The sequence below is a fragment of the Pantherophis guttatus genome, chromosome 2, assembly GCF_059756535.1.
Source record: "Pantherophis guttatus breed Tessera chromosome 2, ASM5975653v1, whole genome shotgun sequence".
NCBI lineage: Eukaryota > Metazoa > Chordata > Lepidosauria > Squamata > Colubridae > Pantherophis > Pantherophis guttatus.
The window spans coordinates 120,919,270-120,939,148 of record NC_142064.1 but is presented as its reverse complement, the minus strand read 5'-3'; the positions used below and the strand labels follow the sequence as shown (position 1 = coordinate 120,939,148).

At 47.2% G+C, this 19,879-nt stretch overlaps 1 protein-coding gene across 2 annotated transcripts in view; it reads left to right on the top strand.

Moving 5' to 3' along the window:
* The first annotated feature begins 202 nt into the window (after positions 1-202).
* TFE3 (transcription factor binding to IGHM enhancer 3) overlaps positions 203-19,879 on the top strand; it is a 47,000-nt gene continuing 27,323 nt past the window's right edge. The window contains exon 1 of one of the 2 annotated variants that reach the window (XM_034434049.3): positions 203-620. In XM_034434049.3, the coding sequence (XP_034289940.2) occupies positions 511-620 (110 nt within the window). In that variant the 5' untranslated portion in view covers positions 203-510. Of the gene's footprint in view, positions 621-5,861; positions 6,416-19,879 lie in introns of those variants that run through there. The other variant, XM_087888694.1, reaches the window with a different exon arrangement.

Here is a 19,879-nt window from a genome sequence, read left to right as displayed (position 1 = left end):
CTATTTGTTGTGACGTCCAGCCATCCATCTTCGACAAGGTCTCCCTTTACTGTACTCAGCGGTTACCTGCCTGGCTCCTCCTGCGCGGAGCTAGGATAAAGGAGATAAAGCCCGCAGATTCGGTTTTATCGTTCGAGACAGATGCTGCCCCTCGCCGCCCCGTCCCTTTCCTAGATGAGTGGGTGGATCCCACTCTGATGTCATTTCCCGTGGAGTTCCCCTCCTCCGCTGACCCCCCTTCTCTTCCCGAGCCGGAAAATGAAGCAATCCTCCGGCTGGATGTTTTCCTCTTGCTTTGGGAGGAGGCGGCGCTGCTACTGATTTCTTCTGCGCCTCGGCCCGGAGACACCCCCCCCCCCCAGTCCCTTCTCTGCTGCGTCTGGTTTACTCCGCTTTGCACAAACGGGTTTGCACAGCGCTTTGGATCCCGACCTGTTTTTCGTCCCGCGAACTGAGCGAGAGTCCCCCCGATTGCTTTCCTGGAAGCTCCAGTGGAGGTGGGGCGGGGGAATGATGTCCCATGACACGAGCGAGCGGCCCCCCAACCCAGAGCCGCCCCCCGCGACTGTCTACGTGTTAGTGGAGGACCCACGGTCGACGGACGCCCTCCAGCTGCTCAGGTGAGAGAGGAGAGCCCCGCCTTCCCCTCCTCCCCGGAGTTACTGGAATTGCCGTAGCGGGAATTGGGAGGATTCCGAGAAAGGGGCCTCTTCTCCTTGCTCGGAATGCCGACCCGGGACCTGGATCATTCGGAGCAGCTTTCATTGGCCCGAATGTAAAATTCCTACCAGAAGGATCTTCTTTCCCTGTTGCTTTCTAACAGCCTTCTCAAAACCTGAGCTCTCCGGATGAGCCGGGTTTCAATGGCTTTGATCCCATCCGTCAAGAGGATGAGGATGGAGATGGGAGTTTGAAGGCAGAAGGAAAGTCCAAATTCTAATTGGGCTGGGTTTGGACATGTTAATGTTCCGTCGCTTTATTCACTAGGAGGCATAAGAAAGCTGGTTGAATGAAGATGGATGCTTGGAGAAAAGGGGCGAAGTGCCCAGCGGACTGCTCTTGGCAGCCAGGATTTCTGATTTTCTTTTACCCCTAAACCCCCCCCCCCAAATGTAGAAAAAGGAGAAAAAGAACGAAGCTAAGTGGTGTGCGCCCCCCCCCCCCCCAATAATGTGTTTCAGTATCAACAGTTCAGTTTATTGGCAGAGTTCCTGACTCCAGAATTTATATTGCTTTGCAGATCCAGTTTTAGATACTTTACAGAATGGTCTTGACTCTGGTTCAGCTCATCTTGGTTTAGCAGAATAGCCTAGCTTGAATGTGAGAAACCAGCCATCTCTCAGATCAAAACAAAGAAAAAGGGAAAGTGCCTCGGAGCAGGTGCCGAAGTTGTTCTTCTCCTCCAACTATTCAGTTTCCTGCTTCCTCAAGTTGCTTGTAATCCTAATAAAATGGAACATGTAGACAAGAGGAAGACAAAAGCCCCTCTTAAAAGAAAACGGGATAATCCTACCACACATTGTTGCTGAGCTGGGAAATCCAAGCTAGACAGGGATCAGTGTATCCCAGCTGCTGGTCTTTTGCTAGTCCTGTGATTTGAATTTGCAGAAAATCACAATGTGTTTTTGATGGTGGGTGAAGTGTCTTAATGATTCAGTTTCCTTCTATTTTGCTGACTGCTCTCTCTGAGATTAGTTTTTACTTCTGTTTTTTTTTTCTTAAATGCTGATCTCGACTTTTTTCTGAGGAAAAGCACAACCGGCTTTAGCTCAAGCTCACCTACCAATCGACTTTATAATTCTTACTTGTTTGTTTACTTGTTCCCTGGACCAAAAAGTCAGAAACCTAAACCCCCCCCCCCCCAATACACTGCTAATGTATTTGAGTTCATGGGGAGAAGTCATACTTTAAGGAGATAGTTTAAAAAGCACCTATAATTAAAACAAGTGAAGAGGGCAGAAATGGAAAATCTCTGTGGACCTTTGCATGTTGTGAATTATTATTTCTAGTCCTCCTTGCTATTGCCTGTATTTACTGGAAATTATTGAAGCTGTAGTCCTGTTGCATTAAGAAGGACATCATTTATTCATTCCTTGTTTAGAAAATCAAAAATATTTGCATTCTATTTTCTGGCTTCCCAATGATAGAATCAGTTTTTCTGGATAAGCTCTGTTAAGGATATTGTTGTTGTGTTACCAACCAGCAGAGTGTAGAGCACAGAGAAACGTTGCTGAGAGCAATGAATATGAGATGTGCAAACTGGTTTATCAAAAGTTTACTTTATAGTGAAAAAAACAATCTCATATCTTTAAATCAATCCAAGTCTTTGCCAGTTAAATCAGTCCAGTGATACAAAAATCTTCTTACCACACAAACAGTAGTTAGTTAGAATAACAAGTTCACTCTGGTTCACAAACCACGATGGTAGCAGATCCATCCAACGATGATAGCACAATGATAGCAACTCCTCACACTATGGTAGCTTATCATCAACTGAATACGTTACAGAACCTTTCTTAAATACGTTTAAAACTAGTGATTATCTAATTAAGCATGACTCAGCATTACAATGAATCAGCAGGAAAACTTTAAAGTTACACAATACATATTCATATTAAAGTCACAGAACACATATATTGCCTGGACAACTTGTTAGGCTCAAACCATATCCTAACAAGCTCATTGGGAACTGTTTAGGGAATTATGGCTTTCCTACTCTCTGTGTATGTAAGACTACAGGTCTCTATCATCCTCAGTCATCCAAAGCAAAGTGATGAATGGGGAATGGAGTTGTAATGGAACACATCCAGAGCAGATGGCACACAGAGTAAGGATAGTAATTGGAATGTAAAAATTCTTGGCTGGCATAAATGACTGGCAGTCTGACCTGGTGAGATTTGACTATTTCTCTCAACGATGAATATACAGTACAGCCATATGGGAATAATCTCCACAGCAACAATTTTCCTGGAAAGTATGTATAGGACAATACTATGGATGTATTGTAGTACTACTTCTGTCCACTTTCCAATGTATGCCCTTTTGCTTACTTAGAGAATTACAAAAGGATGCAGGAATTCTGCTGGCTAATTTGGGGGGGGGGAATCCATCTGATTTCCTATTCACCTAAATTACCTCTATAGAAGAAGTACTACAATAAATCAATAATATTGTCCTATACTTACTTCCCAAGAAAATTGTTGCTGTGGAAATTATTCCCATATGTCTCATATTATTCCCATTAATCCTTGAGAAAAACCGTAACAATTATAATAGAAGCATGACCTATGAGCTTTTTTGTTTGTGTGTCTTCAGGTCAGTCTTGAGTCCTGGTATCCGGGATGCAAAAATGGTTGTGGTATGAAAAGACAAAAAGAAAAATTTACTTTCTTTTTGTCTTTTATTAGGTTTACATTAGGCACCTGATGGAAGGGGATGAGATGTGGGTGGGTGCATTTTATGAAATTTAGAAAGAACAAAAAACTAAAATTTAAATCCTTTTCACCGTATGCAGTGATGTTTTAGAAGGAAGGAAAGTGTCAAGGACTTACTTCATCCTGTTCAGAAACCCCCCTATAATTATGTAAGGCTGACATTAGGACTACCGAGACAGACTAGTGATCTCTTGCACAGTACCGTTGATGTTGTTTGGCAACAACCTTTCTGATGAATCTTTGGTTAGTTTAACCGGTGAGGCTGCAAATAGAAGCTGAGAGTATCTGCATTTAAACTAGGTTTTTTACCCCAAAATGTAGCTGGCATAACTATAGTGCTGCTAATGAGAAAGAATTACATTCTCCAGCACTGGAGGATTCCTGTTGTTATAGAACTCCTCTACAGAGGAGAAAATGCCCTACAGCCTGTTGATCACTTTTTCCACAGTGCTATTGACATAGTTTATAACTGCCATGTGTTTTTTTTAGTCATATCAGAGGAGAGAAAAAACAACTGATTCAAAACAAGCATTTATTTTGTTCAGTTATCCACATCTCACCAGTAGAATATCTTACCTAGGCACTCAGAATGTATAACTATATCTGTTGTTAAACTTGATTTATTCAGGCCAGTGGTGAAATCCAAATTTTTTTACTACCGGTTCTGTGGACATGGCTTGGTGGGCGTGGCAGGGGAAGGATATTGCAAAATCTCCATTCTCACCCCACTCCTGGGAGAAGGATATTGCAAAATGTCCATTTCCACCCCACTCTGAGGCCAGCCAGAGGTGGTATTTGCTGGTTCTCCGAACTACTCAAAATTTCCACTACCGGTTCTCCAGAACCTGCTGGATTTCACCCCTGATTCAGGCCCATGCTTAGGAAAAAGCCTGTTTGATCACATAAGGACTTTCTTCTAAGTAAAGTCTTCCTAGGGACAAAAGTTCTGTAATCTCTGATTCTTTATACAGCATACACTTCCTTGGAAATCAGTGTCAGCATATCTAGCAAGGACTGGTCTGCTCAGATCCTTTGTAACGTATCTTGCTGCTTAGTGTGGCATGTAAAATCCAGTTGTATGCTACACCTATAGTACAAGCTAGAAAGCCCTTGGAATTCCCTAACAATGCAGTTCTAATACATGTTTACTTGGAAATGAAGTCCGAAGGTTAATGGGCTGTTCTCCTGGGAAATATGTCCATGTGCTGACACCATCCTGTTCTGGATTCCGATTCTTATAATTCCCAATTCAGCATTGTGTTCTTTTCAGTATTTGGAAGGTATTAGGATATGAATTCTGGATTGTTGGCTTTTTTCTAGGCAGATCTAAAAACACTGGAAGAAAGATATCTGATTGGCAGCAATAGATTGTCTAGAAGAGGCATTAATATTTGAAATAACTTTTTTTCTTTTTGAAGATCAATAAGGAGGGAAGGTGGCATCTTGATAACTTGAGGGTGGGGTGGGCATATTTTGTTTATAATTCTCCAAGCCTCTCCCCACCCCCCTTTAAAAATGAATTTTAAGAGTACGTGACTACAATATTGTTAATACTATTGGGTGTGTACTTTTTCACCTGGCAATTAGTTGATTATAATTGAATAGTAATAATTCCCAGCCAGCATATGGAAAAGATTAGTATCACAATCTTGCGCGATTATAGGTTAATTAAGCCACTCTGCAATATTAACAGCCATCCTAATCAGTTGCTTCTCATTCTCAACGTCCCCTTTATTTGAAGCCTTGCCTCTTCTGGATCTTTCATCTCAGATATGTAACCTGTGTCCCTACTAAAGAGGGCGAGTGGAAAATACATTTCTCTCATAGCCCCACCCCTCCCCCTCAGTGGTGGGTTCCTCCCGGTTCTCCCGAGCCGGTAGCGGTGACGATATGACGTCACTGAACCGGTTCTGGCCCATCCCCCACGTTATTCTTACCTTTTATTTGGCCCCACCCCAAATAATATTGCTGCCTCCTGAGTCCCAGCTGATGGCTAGAGGGAAAAAACTGTTTAAACTCTTGCCAAGGGGCTTCAAAGGGCTGCCCTACAGCTCATCAGTGTTAAAAGAAAACAAATGAGTAGACCGGTGCCTGCAAAAATAAATTGGTAGACCAGTGCCTCTAAAAACAAATGAGTAGACCGGTACAGCTCTGCAAGCAGTTAACAGCCTGGTAGACCAGTACCTCTGTTAAATTCTAAATAATTGTCACATGACTATGAAGCCACGCCCATGAAATAAGCCACGCCCACAGAACCGGTAGTAAAAAAAATTAGAACCCACCCCTACTCCCCCCCACCCCGCAAGAAAAGAACAATAGTAGGGAATTCTGGCGCGGCTCCTTTAAACTGAGCCTTCAATGGCGAGAGGAAGGGGGTTCGGCGCGCTGAAAGTGAGACTCCGGGTTGCCCCCTAGTGGCCAACAGGCGCCACCGCACAGCTTCTGCTCCTGTCTCCAAGCGCGTAATTTCTCCACGGCCAGGCTATTAATAGCTCCAAAACAAGGGCGCGTTTGTAGATGCGCAGCGAGGATTTGTGTTTTCTTGCGCGGATCAACAAACCCGAGAAAGGAGTGGGGGGGTGGAGTGGGGGCGGAGCCACTGCCTGTTTTGCAGGGACGCGCTTCGAAGGTCCGGCGGGTGCAAAAAAAAAATTAAAAAATCCACCGGCTGCTTTTATGCTCTCCATGCGGGTTCAAGCGATGCCGGGTTTTTGAAAGGCTCCTCCGATCTGGCCCTTACCAGGAAATGTAACAAGCACTTTTTTTTTGCAGAGGCCTAAAAGCGGGGCAGGAAGTCGGAGACGCGCCGGGATCGCTGGCCGCGCAGAGCGAGGATCGTGGGAAAAAAAAAAAAAAAGGGTTGGGGGAGAATCGCCAAACTTTGCCGGCCCTCATGCCCCACCGCTTGCGCGGGGCCGCTTCTGTGGCGCAGTCCAAGCCAGAGGCAGGGCGGGGGAAAGAGTTCGGCTGGAGAGGAGGAGGTGAGCGAGTTCCGGGCCTTATCTTGGTTCTCACGGTTTTAGGAAACTTTCTTTCTTTCTTTCTTTCTTTCTTTCTTTCTTTCTTTCTTTCTTTCTCTCTCTCTCTCTCTCTCTCTCTCTCTCTTTTTTTTTCTCTCTCTCTCTCTCTCTTCCCCAACCCCCGCCCCACATCCCGTCATTATCCGCTCTCTTGAGACAAAACGAGGAAATTCCGTATTTTAGGAAATCGCGGGTGAGGGTTGTTTTTTTTTTTTTCTTTCCTTTTTCCTCCGAAATCTTGGGCGTTAACAATCTTGGGAGGAAAGAAGTAACATAAAAATCTCAGTTTCCCAATTCCCCGTTCCAGGATGCCTAAGCTTAGATGAAACGATCTCAAGGGCACAGCCTGGCATTTGACAGAAACGGTTTTTCTTGGTTTGGTTTGGTTGGTACTTTTGCACGGGGTTTTTGTTTTAAACTGTCTAAAGCTGCCTCGAAATAAACCACCTTCGGGATGGTTCGCTTTTGAAAGCGGATGATGAGCCCAAGATCGCGCGGGGCGGTTGAGCATGTTCTCTCTTCCATCAATCGATCTCTTGAAGATGATGGGCAGAAGGAAATTTGCTCTTATCAAGAATCTGTTGTTGCACCTGTATTGCTATGGTCTTCGTAGATGATAATTTTGCCGGGGAGCTAATTCGACGTTCAAATGTCAATTCCCATAAAGTAAATTTCATCAAATTTACTAGGGCTTGCTTCTGACTACATAGCTTGAACTGTAACTTTACCCCTCCTCCCCCAAATTCAAGAATAATTTTACCCTCCCCTTCAATAATATGGAGAAAGTGATAAAACAACCTTTGTCTTGTAGATCTGTTGGGGTTTCAGTCATTTTCATGGCGCACCCAAGGTGGGGATGATGGGGTTTGAATTTCAACATGCTTTTGGGAAGGTTGCGGAACTGATTGAGTATGTGTCATGAAGTTGGCATCAGTTCTTAGGCACCCCACAGATTTCCTCCAGAAGGAAATGAAATTATTGCAAGTATATGTATGTACAGTATGGAAAACATTTCAGTTGCTCCAAAGTGCTGTATATTAATATATATATTTTTTGTGTTGAGCAAGTCTGTAACTGTCTGATTGATTGTCTGTACAGTATACTATTGACATAAATGAGATGAGTTTGCTTCTGGCAGGGTTGATATGGATCTACGTACAAGTTTGCAATATAAAAGCAGTTAGTTTTGGTGAGAAAGGGCTGTGTTAAAGCCATTGTTTATTTACATCTGAGCTCATGAAGATTTTAATTTTGATTTTCCAGTTCATATATTTATTTATTTCAAACATTTATTTAGCCACCATCTTCTAACCAACTCTGGGTGGCTCCCTATCATAGATATCTGATAACTTGCCCATTTTAATGGGAGACTAGACTTTTCAATTAAATCAAAAAAGCAATTCCAGTTAGGAATCTTCAGTAGTGGAAGGTGAAGGGACTTTTTATTCACCAAGTTCTGTGCAGTGCTGTTGTTTCTTACTTGGAGGCAGAAGGTAATCAGAAGCTTTGCTTTAAGGAAAAACTTGGCAGAGTGGGAGTTATCTGTTTTACACATCTTTTATCAGCTCTAGTATGATTTGTGGATTACTGAGTCTCTAATTCTTGAGTGAACCAGAGAGAGTTCGTAATTGTGTTTGGAAGGACAATGGTAAATACTGCCTATATAACTAGGATAACTGCCTGGAGTTTTATAAAGTGCTTTTTTAAAAATATTGGAATGTGATTACTGTGTTTCAGGGCAGGATTAAATTTCTATTCACACATGCACTCCTTGGACAGAAACTCACTGAAAACAGGCAATCTTTGGAATATATAAATATGGGACTCTGCTTGAAATCTGTGTTTTGTTTTGTTTTCCATTTTATTGTTTTATAAATTTTAAAGAATATGAAAGTTAGATTGTAAAAATAGAAGAACCAGGTGCAGGTAATGAAATATAGGCAGATCAACAACAAATCTAAATGAGCAAAACCACAATATAATTGAAAGCTTATGATATTACAAGATTCTTGTTATCCATTTTATATTGCTGAATTTTGAGCTGAAATGCTCGGTTAACACAGTTCAAAAAATGAAGGAAAGATTGTAGATCACAAACAAAACCTTAACCCTCTGTGGTAAATTGTAATTCAAATTAAAATATGAAGTCTAAAACCCCAAATTTTCTGTATGTGGAATTGCAATCCAAGAATGATTTCTAATTAGAATTAAATTCTGTGTCAGATTTACTTTTTAAATACAAAGGTATTTTAGATATTGATAAATAGCCCTGCAATTTATTTATGTTTATTTGTTTATTCATAACTCACCTTTATTATTGTTATAAATAGCTTCAGGCAGTGAACATACCTAGTATTTCCTTCTCTTTTTCCCACAATAATAACCTGATGAGGTGAATTGGGCTGAGAGAGAGCGACTGGTCCAAAGTTACCCAATTGGCTTTCATATCTTAAAGCACAACTAGAACTCACCACCTCCTGGTAATTGGCCCAAAGTCACCCAGCTGGCTTTCATGTCTAAAGCAAGACTAGAACACCCAATCTCCCGGTTTCTTGCCTGGTGTTTTAACCACTAGACCAAACTAGCTGTCAGTTTAATTATTCAGTTATATGGCTCTTCAATTTAATTAGCCATCCTTCCAGAGAACTTTTCCAATAAAAGGATCTACATATTGAATATATTTTCAAATAATTATATGAAACGTATATTGTTTCTCTTTAAAAATGCTGTTTATTTATGAACATGTTAAATTGATTGAAGGAACTTAATTGATCCTTGCGACCATGATAATTTAAATGTCATATAGTAAAAAGTGTTCATGGGGGCTTAAGAAAGCCACGTACATAATGTTCCTTACACTTTTATTAATGTATTTGGGAGAGAGAATGAATGAATTATTGAATTGTTCTTAAATTATACCAACTCTCTAGGAAGTCTCAGTAAATGACATATTCAGGAAACACACACAGACCAAAACCTGGTCATATTCTACAGACTGAGGTAGGCTTCATGGTCTTTGTGTCAGAGGTATTATATTAATGGCCAATGCTAAAAGAGATGGCAGCTGTGGCTCTGAGGACCTTTGCACAACTCCATCCTGGGCCTCAATTATGACCATTCTTAGAACCTCCTCATGGTCACGCATGCCTTGCTCATTTCTTGGTTGGGTTGTTACAAGGGCTGCCATGAGGACAATAATTGCTGGTCCAGTGCCGTTATAACTTCAAACGGTCATTAAGTGAACTGTTGTAAGTTGAGACTGTAGTTAATAATGCATCTCATTTTGCTTGGATAACACTCCTATGCTAACATGCTTCTATGTTAACAACCACTGGTATAACAATGTTACAGTACTGAAGAAATTTTCCGATGTGGACTTAGAGACGCTATTCATCAGTTGCCAGCCCTTTTATGCTCCATGAGAGTTTTCTTCATTCATCTTGGTTGGAGTTGATATACCAACCCGTGCTTGCATAAACAGCACGTTGCAAACCCTAGCAGACCAAATTTTATGTACACAATAGAAATATCCAGACTCCCTTCTCATTGTTTTAGGCCAGGGGTATCAAACTCGATTTCATTTAAGACTGCATCAGGGTTGTGTTTGACCTGGTGGGGGGGCATATGGGGGTGTGGCCATCGTGGGAGTGACCAGCTTCACGTCACTCATGTTGGGGGCCCTTGTGGTGGTCCGAGCTCTCTGCCAGTGAAAACAACCTCCTGTAACCCTCTACCAGCAAAAATGGAGTTCAGGAGGGGTGCATGCAGAGGCACCCCGGGCTGGTCTGTCACAGTTTCCAGGGTGGCTCCATGGGCCAGATCTAAGTACCCCGTGGGCCAGATCCGGCCCCCAGGCCTTGAGTTTGACATCCCTGTTTTAGGCGATTTTAACAGTGCTAATCTAAATCAAGAACTCCCAGATGCATTCAGCATGGCAGCTGTCTCACTAGAGGCAAAAATATTTTTGACCACTGTGTTACTCCATGTTTAAAAAATGCTTATTGCTCTCTAGCAAGAGCAGCTGTGGGCCTATCTGATCATTGTATGATCCACCTTGTACCTGCCTATAAATTCTGTGGCCAAAACAGTGAAGTCTTGGACTGAGGGGGCAAAGTTAGAGTCACAGGTTTGCTTTGACTGTGCACGCTGGAGTGTTTTTGAAACTGCTTCAGCAAACTTGGATGAACTCACTGATACTGTGACATCATATGTTGGTTTTTGTGAGGACATGTGTGTACCGACCAAGAGCTTGCGCATATATAGTAATAATAAACCTTGGTTCACAACTAAGCTCAAGCAGCTACGTTGTGCCAAAGAGGAAGCATACAGGAAAGGAGATAGGATGTTGTACAATCAGGTCAGGAATGTATTAACAAGGGAGACCAGGGCAGCAAAGAGAAGCTACTCTGAAAAACTGAGGAATCAGTTCTCAGCTAATGAACCAGCAAATGTGTAGAGAAGCCTGAAGAATATAATTGATTATAGCAGACATCCCTCCCTTACTGAAGAAACTCGACAACTGGCAGTTGACCTGAATGTATTCTACTGTAGGTTTGAGAGGAGATCACTATCCGCTATCGCTACCCTCCCCATCTCATATACAGTAACAATAACCAAATCAACACCTATCTTCATCCTCCTGAGCTCCCCACTTCTGGTGATCTTAGAAAAAGATGTGTGCGGGCTAATTCATAGACAAAAGATCGGAAATGCACCAGGCCTAGACAGAATAACTCCTTCTTGCTTGAAAGCCTGTGCTGATCAATTGGCCCCCATCTTCATCCGCATTTTTAATAAATCACTGGAGATATGTTATGTTCCTTCTTGCTTTAAACACTCTACTATTGTCCTGGTTACCAAAAAACCATCCATCAAGGAGCTGAATGACTACAGACCGGTTGCTCTCACATCAGTAGTTATGAAGGCCTTTGAAAGGTTAGTGCTGGCCTACCTAAAAATTATCACAGATCCGCTGTTTAGACCCCTTGCAGTTTACCTATCATGCAAACAGATTGGCAGATGATGCTGTCCATATGGCACTGCACTACAACTTGCAACATTTTGAATCCCTAGGGACCTATGTATGGGTCCTTTTTGTAGACTTCGGTTTGGCATTCAGTACCATCATTCCAGTAATTCTTCACTCTGAACTGATTCAACTAGCTGTGCCTGTCCATACTTGTAGCTGGATTATAAACTTTTTGACAGATAAGAAGCAACAGGTGAAGTTAGGGAAAATCTCATCGAGTACCTGGACAATTAGCACAGGCGTTCCTCAGGGCTGTGTGCTCTCTCCATTACTCTCTCTCTCTCTTTCTATATATATATATATACTAATGACTGCAATGACTGTAAGTCATGGACTACATGTATATGAATAGTTTGACTAATGTAGATGTTGAGACTCTAGAACAGTGTTGGCGAACCTTTTCAGTACCGAGTGCCGAAACGGGAGCGCTCTCTCTCAAACAATCATCTTTGTTGCTCTTCTCAGCACTCTTTCTAAATCCATGATGGCAAACCTATGGCATGTGTGCTGGAAGTGGCACACAGAGCCATCTCCCCAGGCACACGAGCTGTCACCCATTGCTCTTCTGGGTTCCGCTGCACCAGCCAGCTGGTCTTCACACGCACAGGAGCACTGGAAACCAGAAGAGCAGCCGCCCGGTGTGCATGCGTGCGCCAGGAAGATAATCTTCCAGTTTCCAGCGCACACATCAGGGGTGAAATTTAGCCGATTCTATCCGGATCGCGCAATACGGTAGGGCTGACAGTGTGAAGCCCCGCCCACCCGCATGGACGTAATGACGTCCCTTTTTTGCGATGATTTTCAGCCTCTGCGCGCACACATTTGTGAATGGGTAGGGAAGGTGAGTGAATTTCACCCCTGGTGCACATGCGCATCGGCCACTAGAGAGATGGTTCTGTGTTGTGGCCCCGCCCTCTGAGCCTGTCCCATCGGAGGAAGAAAGCTCCGAGCATGAGGAAGAGGAGTCAGCCAGGCCTCCCTCTCCAGGCCCCTCCCCTCTGGCATTGTTTCAAGTGCCGGCTGAGGGAGAAGAAACAGCTGCTTCAGATCAGAGTGATAATGACACCTCATTCCTGGACGCACGCCTCCGAAGACGTGATAAACGTTTGCAGCAGCTGGGGAGGCGTGCTAGGGATTAGAACTGAGTCACTGGACCACACCCCAGAGACCACACCCCAGAGACTATATAATAGAGGGTTGTGGTCAAGAATCTTTTGTGACGAACAAAAGTAAACCTTGAATAGTCACTGAAGCCTCATCCGGAACTGCTGGAAGGAATATTATTGTCTGTTTGGACTTTCTTGAACGTTCGTATCTTATCTGTTTGTTTGTGAAAATAAAGTCCCTTGGCAGACGGTGTGTCTATCGCTGCCAAGAGGAAGATAAGAACTGAGTGCGTTCCAAAGTGTTTCCTTAACCCTCGGCTGGCTGTGTGGTGTGTGTGTGGGGACGGGGACAGATCATCTTGTTCGTCACCCCCATACTCCATCGTTAACCCACGATGGACCAACAGCTGCAGCAGCAGTTACAGCAGATACTGCAAGCCAATCAGCTTCTGCAACAGCAAGTAGCACAGCTAACTGCCCAACTTGCTTTGGGAAATGCTCCTGCAGCTCCACCTCCTCCCCCTCCCCGTCCGAGATGCCCAGTGAACGTGCCAGATAGGTTTTCTGGGCAGCAGGAGATGTTTCCGGCCTTCTTGGGACAATGCCAACTGTTTATGGCGATGAGGCTGGAGGATTTTCCGGATGACCGGGCTCGGGTGGCATTTGTTATCAGCTCCCTCTCTGGCACTGCCGCCCGATGGGCCACGCCTCTGTTGTTGCAAGATAGCCCCTTGCTCCTGGACTTTCAGGGCTTTTTACAACACCTGCGCACCATGTTTGAGGACCCCCTCCGGGTGCAGACGGCAGCGAGGCGCATCAAGGACCTCCGCCAAGGCAAGCGCCCCCTGCAGGACTATATTGCAGAGTTCCGACTGCTAGGCCAGGATTCGGCTTGGAATGAGGTGGCGCTGATGGACGCCTTCCAGGACGGCCTTTCCGACGAGATGCAGGACGAGCTGGTTCGTGTGGAGGCGCCACCGACCCTCGACGCGCTGGTGACCCAATGCCTGCGCATCGACGCCCGCCTGCAACGGCGACGGCCCCGTCGGGCTCTTCCGGAACCACCGACAGCGTCGGCACCCCCACGTTTCGCACCGACAGCGCTCCGGACCGCACAGCGTTTTGTGGCGACGGCTGAGGAGCCCATGGAGCTCGGAGCAGCCAGACCTCAACTGACGGCCCAGGAGCGGATGCGGCGACGTCAAGGGGGGTTGTGCCTCTATTGCGGCGAGGCGGGACATTTTGCCGCCTCGTGTCCCCGGAAGCGGAGTGGACCGCTCAAGCCTGTTCCAGAGTCTCGGCGTGATCAGCCGGGAAACGGGCCAGGCCTGGCCTAGGGGAAACTCTAGGTCAGGCACGTGACCATGCCCCGCCGGAGTCGGCGGCTGTGGACTGTGAGCCCCCTCGGCACCTGATTTTGAACACCCGGGTGTTGTTGGCTAACCGGTCGGAGGGGCTCCAGGCGCACGCGCTGGTGGACTCGGGGGCCACCACGAACTTTATGGACCAGGCCTTTGTGGCCCATTACAAAGTCCCCTTGGTTCCAGTGGACCCTCCGTTGAGGGTCGAAACTATAGATGGGCGGGAACTCGTGGCGGGGCCCATCAAAACCGCTACCCAGCCCTTGCGCCTCGCCATTGGGAACCACGAGGAGGCGATCCAGTTTTACGTAACGGCGGATCTGCACTTTCCCTTGGTCCTGGGGATGGCCTGGCTTCGGGCGCACGACCCTCAGGTGGCGTGGTCGAGAAACGCCATCTCGTTCCCGAGCCTGCAGTGTGTCGACCACCTTCGCCACACCTGCGCCGGCCAGGACGTCTCTGCCCCAAACGTCTCCTTGCCTCCGGAGCTGACGCCCTTCGCCGACGTGTTCAGCGAGAAGGAGGCGGACCGCTTGCCCCCGCACCGACCCTATGACTGTGCGGTGGACCTAATGCCGAACGCGCCCCTGCCCTCGGGTCGCCTGTACTCCATGTCGGAGCCCGAGCTGGCCACCTTACGGGACTTTTTGGAAAAGAACCTGGCCCGTGGGTTCATCCGGCCTTCGACCTCCCCGCTCTCGGCCCCGGTCCTCTTCGTTAAAAAGAAGACGGGGGACTTGCGCCTGTGTTGCGACTACCGGCGCTTGAATGCCATCACAGTGCAAAATCGCTACCCCCTGCCGCTGATCCCGGAGCTGATGGAGAGGTTGCGGGAGGCCTCGATCTTCACTAAACTTGATCTCCGAGGGGCCTACAACCTGGTGCGCGTGAGAGAGGGGGACGAGTGGAAGACGGCGTTCGGCACTCGGTACGGACACTTCGAGTATACCGTCATGCCGTTCGGGTTGACCAACGCCCCCGCGGTCTTCCAGCACTTGATGAACGATGTGTTCCGGGACATGCTGGATCGGTTCGTGGTGATCTACTTGGATGACATTTTGATCTATTCCCGGACCCCGGAAAGTCACCTCCAGCATGTTCGCCAGGTCCTGCAGCGCCTGCGGGAGCACCAGCTCTATGCGAAGTTGGAGAAATGCTACTTCTTCCAGACTTCCATAGAGTTCCTCGGGCACATCATCACCCCCGAGGGCATCGCAATGGACCCGCGCAAGGTGGAGGCCTTGCGCAGTTGGGAACCCCCGCGTCGGGTGAAGGACATCCAGCGTCTGTTGGGATTTGCCAACTACTATCGGACCTTCATCCCGGGCTTCGCCACCCTGACCTTGCCGTTGACCCAGCTCCTTCGGAAGAAGGTCCCGTTCCAGTGGGGGCCCCCGCAGCAGCAGGCCTTCCTCACAGAGCCAGTCCTGAGGCACCCCAATCCACACCGTCCGTTCGTGGTGGAGACGGACGCGTCCAACGTGGCAATTGGGGCGGTGCTGCTACAGGCTCCGGTGGATGGCGGCACTCTTTTTCCCTGCGCATACTACTCCCGGAAACTCAACCCTTCCGAGCGCAACTACACCATCTGGGAAAAGGAGTTGCTGGCCATCAAGGCCGCGTTCGAGGCTTGGCGACATCACCTCGAGGGGGCCCGACACCAGGTGGAGGTGCGGACAGACCATCGGAACCTGGAGCACCTCACCACGGCACGGAAGTTGAACCAGCGGCAGATCCGGTGGTCGTTGTTTTTCGCCCGGTTCAACTTCCACGTCACATACATTCCGAGCAACCTCAACCAGAGGGCGGACGCGCTATCCCGTAAGCCGGAATACTTTTGCCCCAAGGATTCCCTTCCCCCCCGAACGGTGCTGCCAGCGGACTCCTTGGCCGCGGTCCAGGAACCGGTGGACCTGCGGGCTCAGGTGCTGGAAGCGCAGCGACGGGACGACTGGTCGCAGCAGCGGAGAGCGGACGTCGGCCCCGCGTCCCCATGGACCGTGGAGGAGGGCTTGCTCAGACACCGGGGTCGGTTGTACGTGCCCACAAGTCCGCTCCGAGCCCTTGTCATGAACCAGTGCCATGACAACCCCGCGGCGGGGCACTTCGGCTTCTTTAAGACTTTGAACTTGGTGACGCGGACTTTTTGGTGGCCTCGGGTACGGCACGACGTGCACGCCTACGTGACGTCCTGTGTGACGTGCCGACAGGCCAAAGCCGTGTCCGGCCCCCCTCCCGGACTCCTCCAGCCGCTGCCGACACCGGAGAGACCGTGGGGAGCCATCTCCATGGACTTCCTGACAGACCTGCCCCTGTCCGCTACGTACACGACCGTCCTCGTGGTGGTGGATGCGCTCACGAAGATGGCACATTTCATCCCATGCCGCGGCCTGCCCTCGGCCCGCACCACGGCTCGCCTGTTCCTGCAACAGATCTTCCGCCTCCACGGCCTGCCGGACCGGGTGGTTTCGGACCGCGGGGCCCAGTTCACGGCCCGCTTCTGGAAAAGCCTGATGGCCGCGCTGGAGGTGCAGGTGTGCCTGTCGTCGTCGCACCATCCGGAGACTGACGGGGGCACGGAGAAGGTCATCGGCATACTGGAGCAGTACCTCCGCTGTTTTGTCAACCAGCAGCAGGACAACTGGGCCGAGTACCTTCCCCTGGCGGAGTTCGCTTTTAATAACTCCCAACACACCTCCACCCAGATGACCCCGTTCCATGCCAACGTCGGATACCATCCACGGCTTTTCCCGTTGACCATCATGGACTCCCCTGTTCCCGAGACCCGGGACTTCCTCTCGGAGCTGCAGGCGGTGCAGCAACTGGTGCGGCGGCAGCTGATCCGGGCGAAAGAGGATTATAAACGGTTCGCCGATCGCGCCCGCCGGGCGACGCCACCGCTGGAAGTAGGAGATCGGGTGTGGTTGTCCACGAAACACCTCCCCACGGACCGGCCGTTGAGGAAACTGGCCCAACGCTTTATCGGTCCCTTCCCTATCGAGGCGGTCATCAATCCGGTGGCCTACCGGTTGACTCTACCCCGCTCCATGCGGCTCCACCCTGTTTTTCATCGGTCCCTCCTGGTCCCTGAGGCCCCCGCGAGCCATCTCCGCCGCCCGCCGACGCCTGCCCCCCCAGCCGCAGCCGACGAGGACGATGCCTCGACGTACGAGGTGGACAGTATCCGGGACTCCCGTTGGCTGAAGGGGCGCTTCCAATACCTCATTGCCTGGAAGGGGTACGGGCCCGAGGATTTCACCTGGGTGGACGCGTCTGCCGTTCAGGCCCCTGACCTGGTGCGGGCTTTCCACGAACAGTTCCCGTCCCGACCCCATCCCGACCGTCAGACCCGGGGGAAGGGCCCTGCGGTGGGGGATAGTGTTGTGGCCCCGCCCTCTGAGCCTGTCCCATCGGAGGAAGAAAGCTCCGAGCATGAGGAAGAGGAGTCAGCCAGGCCTCCCTCTCCAGGCCCCTCCCCTCTGGCATTGTTTCAAGTGCCGGCTGAGGGAGAAGAAACAGCTGCTTCAGATCAGAGTGATAATGACACCTCATTCCTGGACGCACGCCTCCGAAGACGTGATAAACGTTTGCAGCAGCTGGGGAGGCGTGCTAGGGATTAGAACTGAGTCACTGGACCACACCCCAGAGACCACACCCCAGAGACTATATAATAGAGGGTTGTGGTCAAGAATCTTTTGTGACGAACAAAAGTAAACCTTGAATAGTCACTGAAGCCTCATCCGGAACTGCTGGAAGGAATATTATTGTCTGTTTGGACTTTCTTGAACGTTCGTATCTTATCTGTTTGTTTGTGAAAATAAAGTCCCTTGGCAGACGGTGTGTCTATCGCTGCCAAGAGGAAGATAAGAACTGAGTGCGTTCCAAAGTGTTTCCTTAACCCTCGGCTGGCTGTGTGGTGTGTGTGTGGGGACGGGGACAGATCAGTTCTGCATGCCACTTCCAGCATGCATTCCATAGGTTCACCATCACGGCTCCAGAAAGAGTGCTGAGAAGAGCAACAAAGATGATTAGGGGACTAACGGCTAAAACATATGTAGAATTGGAATTGGGTATGAATGCTGGAATTGGGTATGAATGAAAAGAAGGACTGGGGTGACATGATAGCAGTGTTCCAATATCGAAGGGGCTGCCACAAAGAAGAGCGGGTGTCAAGTTATTCTCCAAAGCACCTGAAGGCAGGAGAAGAAGGAATGGATGGAAACTAATCAAGGAGAGAACAAACCTAGAACTAAGGAGAAATTTCCTGACAGTTAGAATAGTTAACCAGTGGAACAGCTTGCTTCCCAAAGTTTTGGGTGCTCCAACTCTGGAAGTTTTAAAGAAGAGATTGGACAGCCATTTGCCTGAAATGATGTAGGATTTCCTGCCGGAACAGGGGGTTCCTTCCAACTCGGTTATTCTGCTGTCATGATTCTTTTAGTGAGTACACTGCATTTTCAGGAATAAGGAATAAGAGTCACAACAAACTGAAATATTTACAGTGCTAAGAAAGAAGCCACCAGGGTCTCTTCCTAATAAATCAGTCGTCATCCTCTTACATTAGCAAATGGACATTCTGCATTTTTTATTCACTGAGCATGCTTTGTCATCTTTGAGGTCTTCCCTATAGTTCTGGTAATTTTTGTTCTGCTAGTCCTTGAGTCAGCAGAAAAGGATGACAGCATAACTTACGTTGCTCCGATGGTTGAATCCTGTTCTGTCTCTGTAATGAATCGGTTTGGGGTGCTGATTTTACAATTTTACTGCAGGACAATTTAAGGGCAGCAAGTTGGTGGATTCCTGCGGCTTTGTTCATCTCCTCCCTAATGTCATTTGTTGGAAAACCAACAAACTCAGATGAAATGCAGTAGCACTGACTGCATCTTAGTCAAGATAGGATTGTCAAAATAATTAGTTGGTGAGGTTGTTAATGTATATAATCTATCTCAGGGGTCTCCAACCTTGGCAACTTTAAGACCTGTGGACTTCAACTCCCAGAATTCCTCATCCAGTTTTGCTAAATCCACAGGTCTTAAAGTTGCCAAGGTTGGAGACCCCTGATCTATCTGATAACGAACAGTCATTAAAGTCCTGAAAACGAATGGCATTCTCATGAGCAGATGTGATGAATCAGAAAGTGAGTAGATTACTAGCTGTATAGAAAGATATACAGGTGGGTAACCAGAGAGGCAATTATCTTGCCTATCCAGGAGGACAGAGCTTCAGGTTGTCTTTCTATGTACAATAATGTACAATGTTAGTTGCTGGTCTCCTACCTCGATCTATTTGTAAGAGCCCCAGTAATTCTAGGATCCCTGCTGATGGCAGATCTTTGACAGCCCTCTTCAAGGGAATGTCAAGAATTTCCCGGGAGCTAGTTGTCTGAAGATCAAGATGGGGTTTTTTTTTTATTTTTTTATTTTTTTTTTATTTTTAAACAAAACATAAAACATAAATCCATCATCCATTACAATTGCAAACAGTGTGTCGGTTGGTTACAAGTCTTTTGTGCTTCATCCCCATATTCAAAGTTTACTAATCATCTAATTTCTCATATTGTCAAACAAATAAACATCCTCATTTATCATTTATTTAACTATGGTTTTATCGCTTCATAAAAGTTATTTTCAAATATTATATTTATAACATTCATTTCATGTTTCATATTTCATTTCCATGTTTTATTATCTAGCCATTGATAAAATAAATCCCATATCTTATAATATTGTTTAACCTCTTGTTCTCTAATTTCAAATGTCAATTTACTCATTTCAGCACATTCCATGATTTTCTTAATAACTTCATCCTGCGTTGGTATTTTCTGAGATCAAAATGGTTTTTATTGAGCTACAACCTGAGAGATATCTCCATTCAGTTGCCAGGCTGTAGTCTTTATGGATGTAGAATCTCAATCTTACGAAGGATGCAT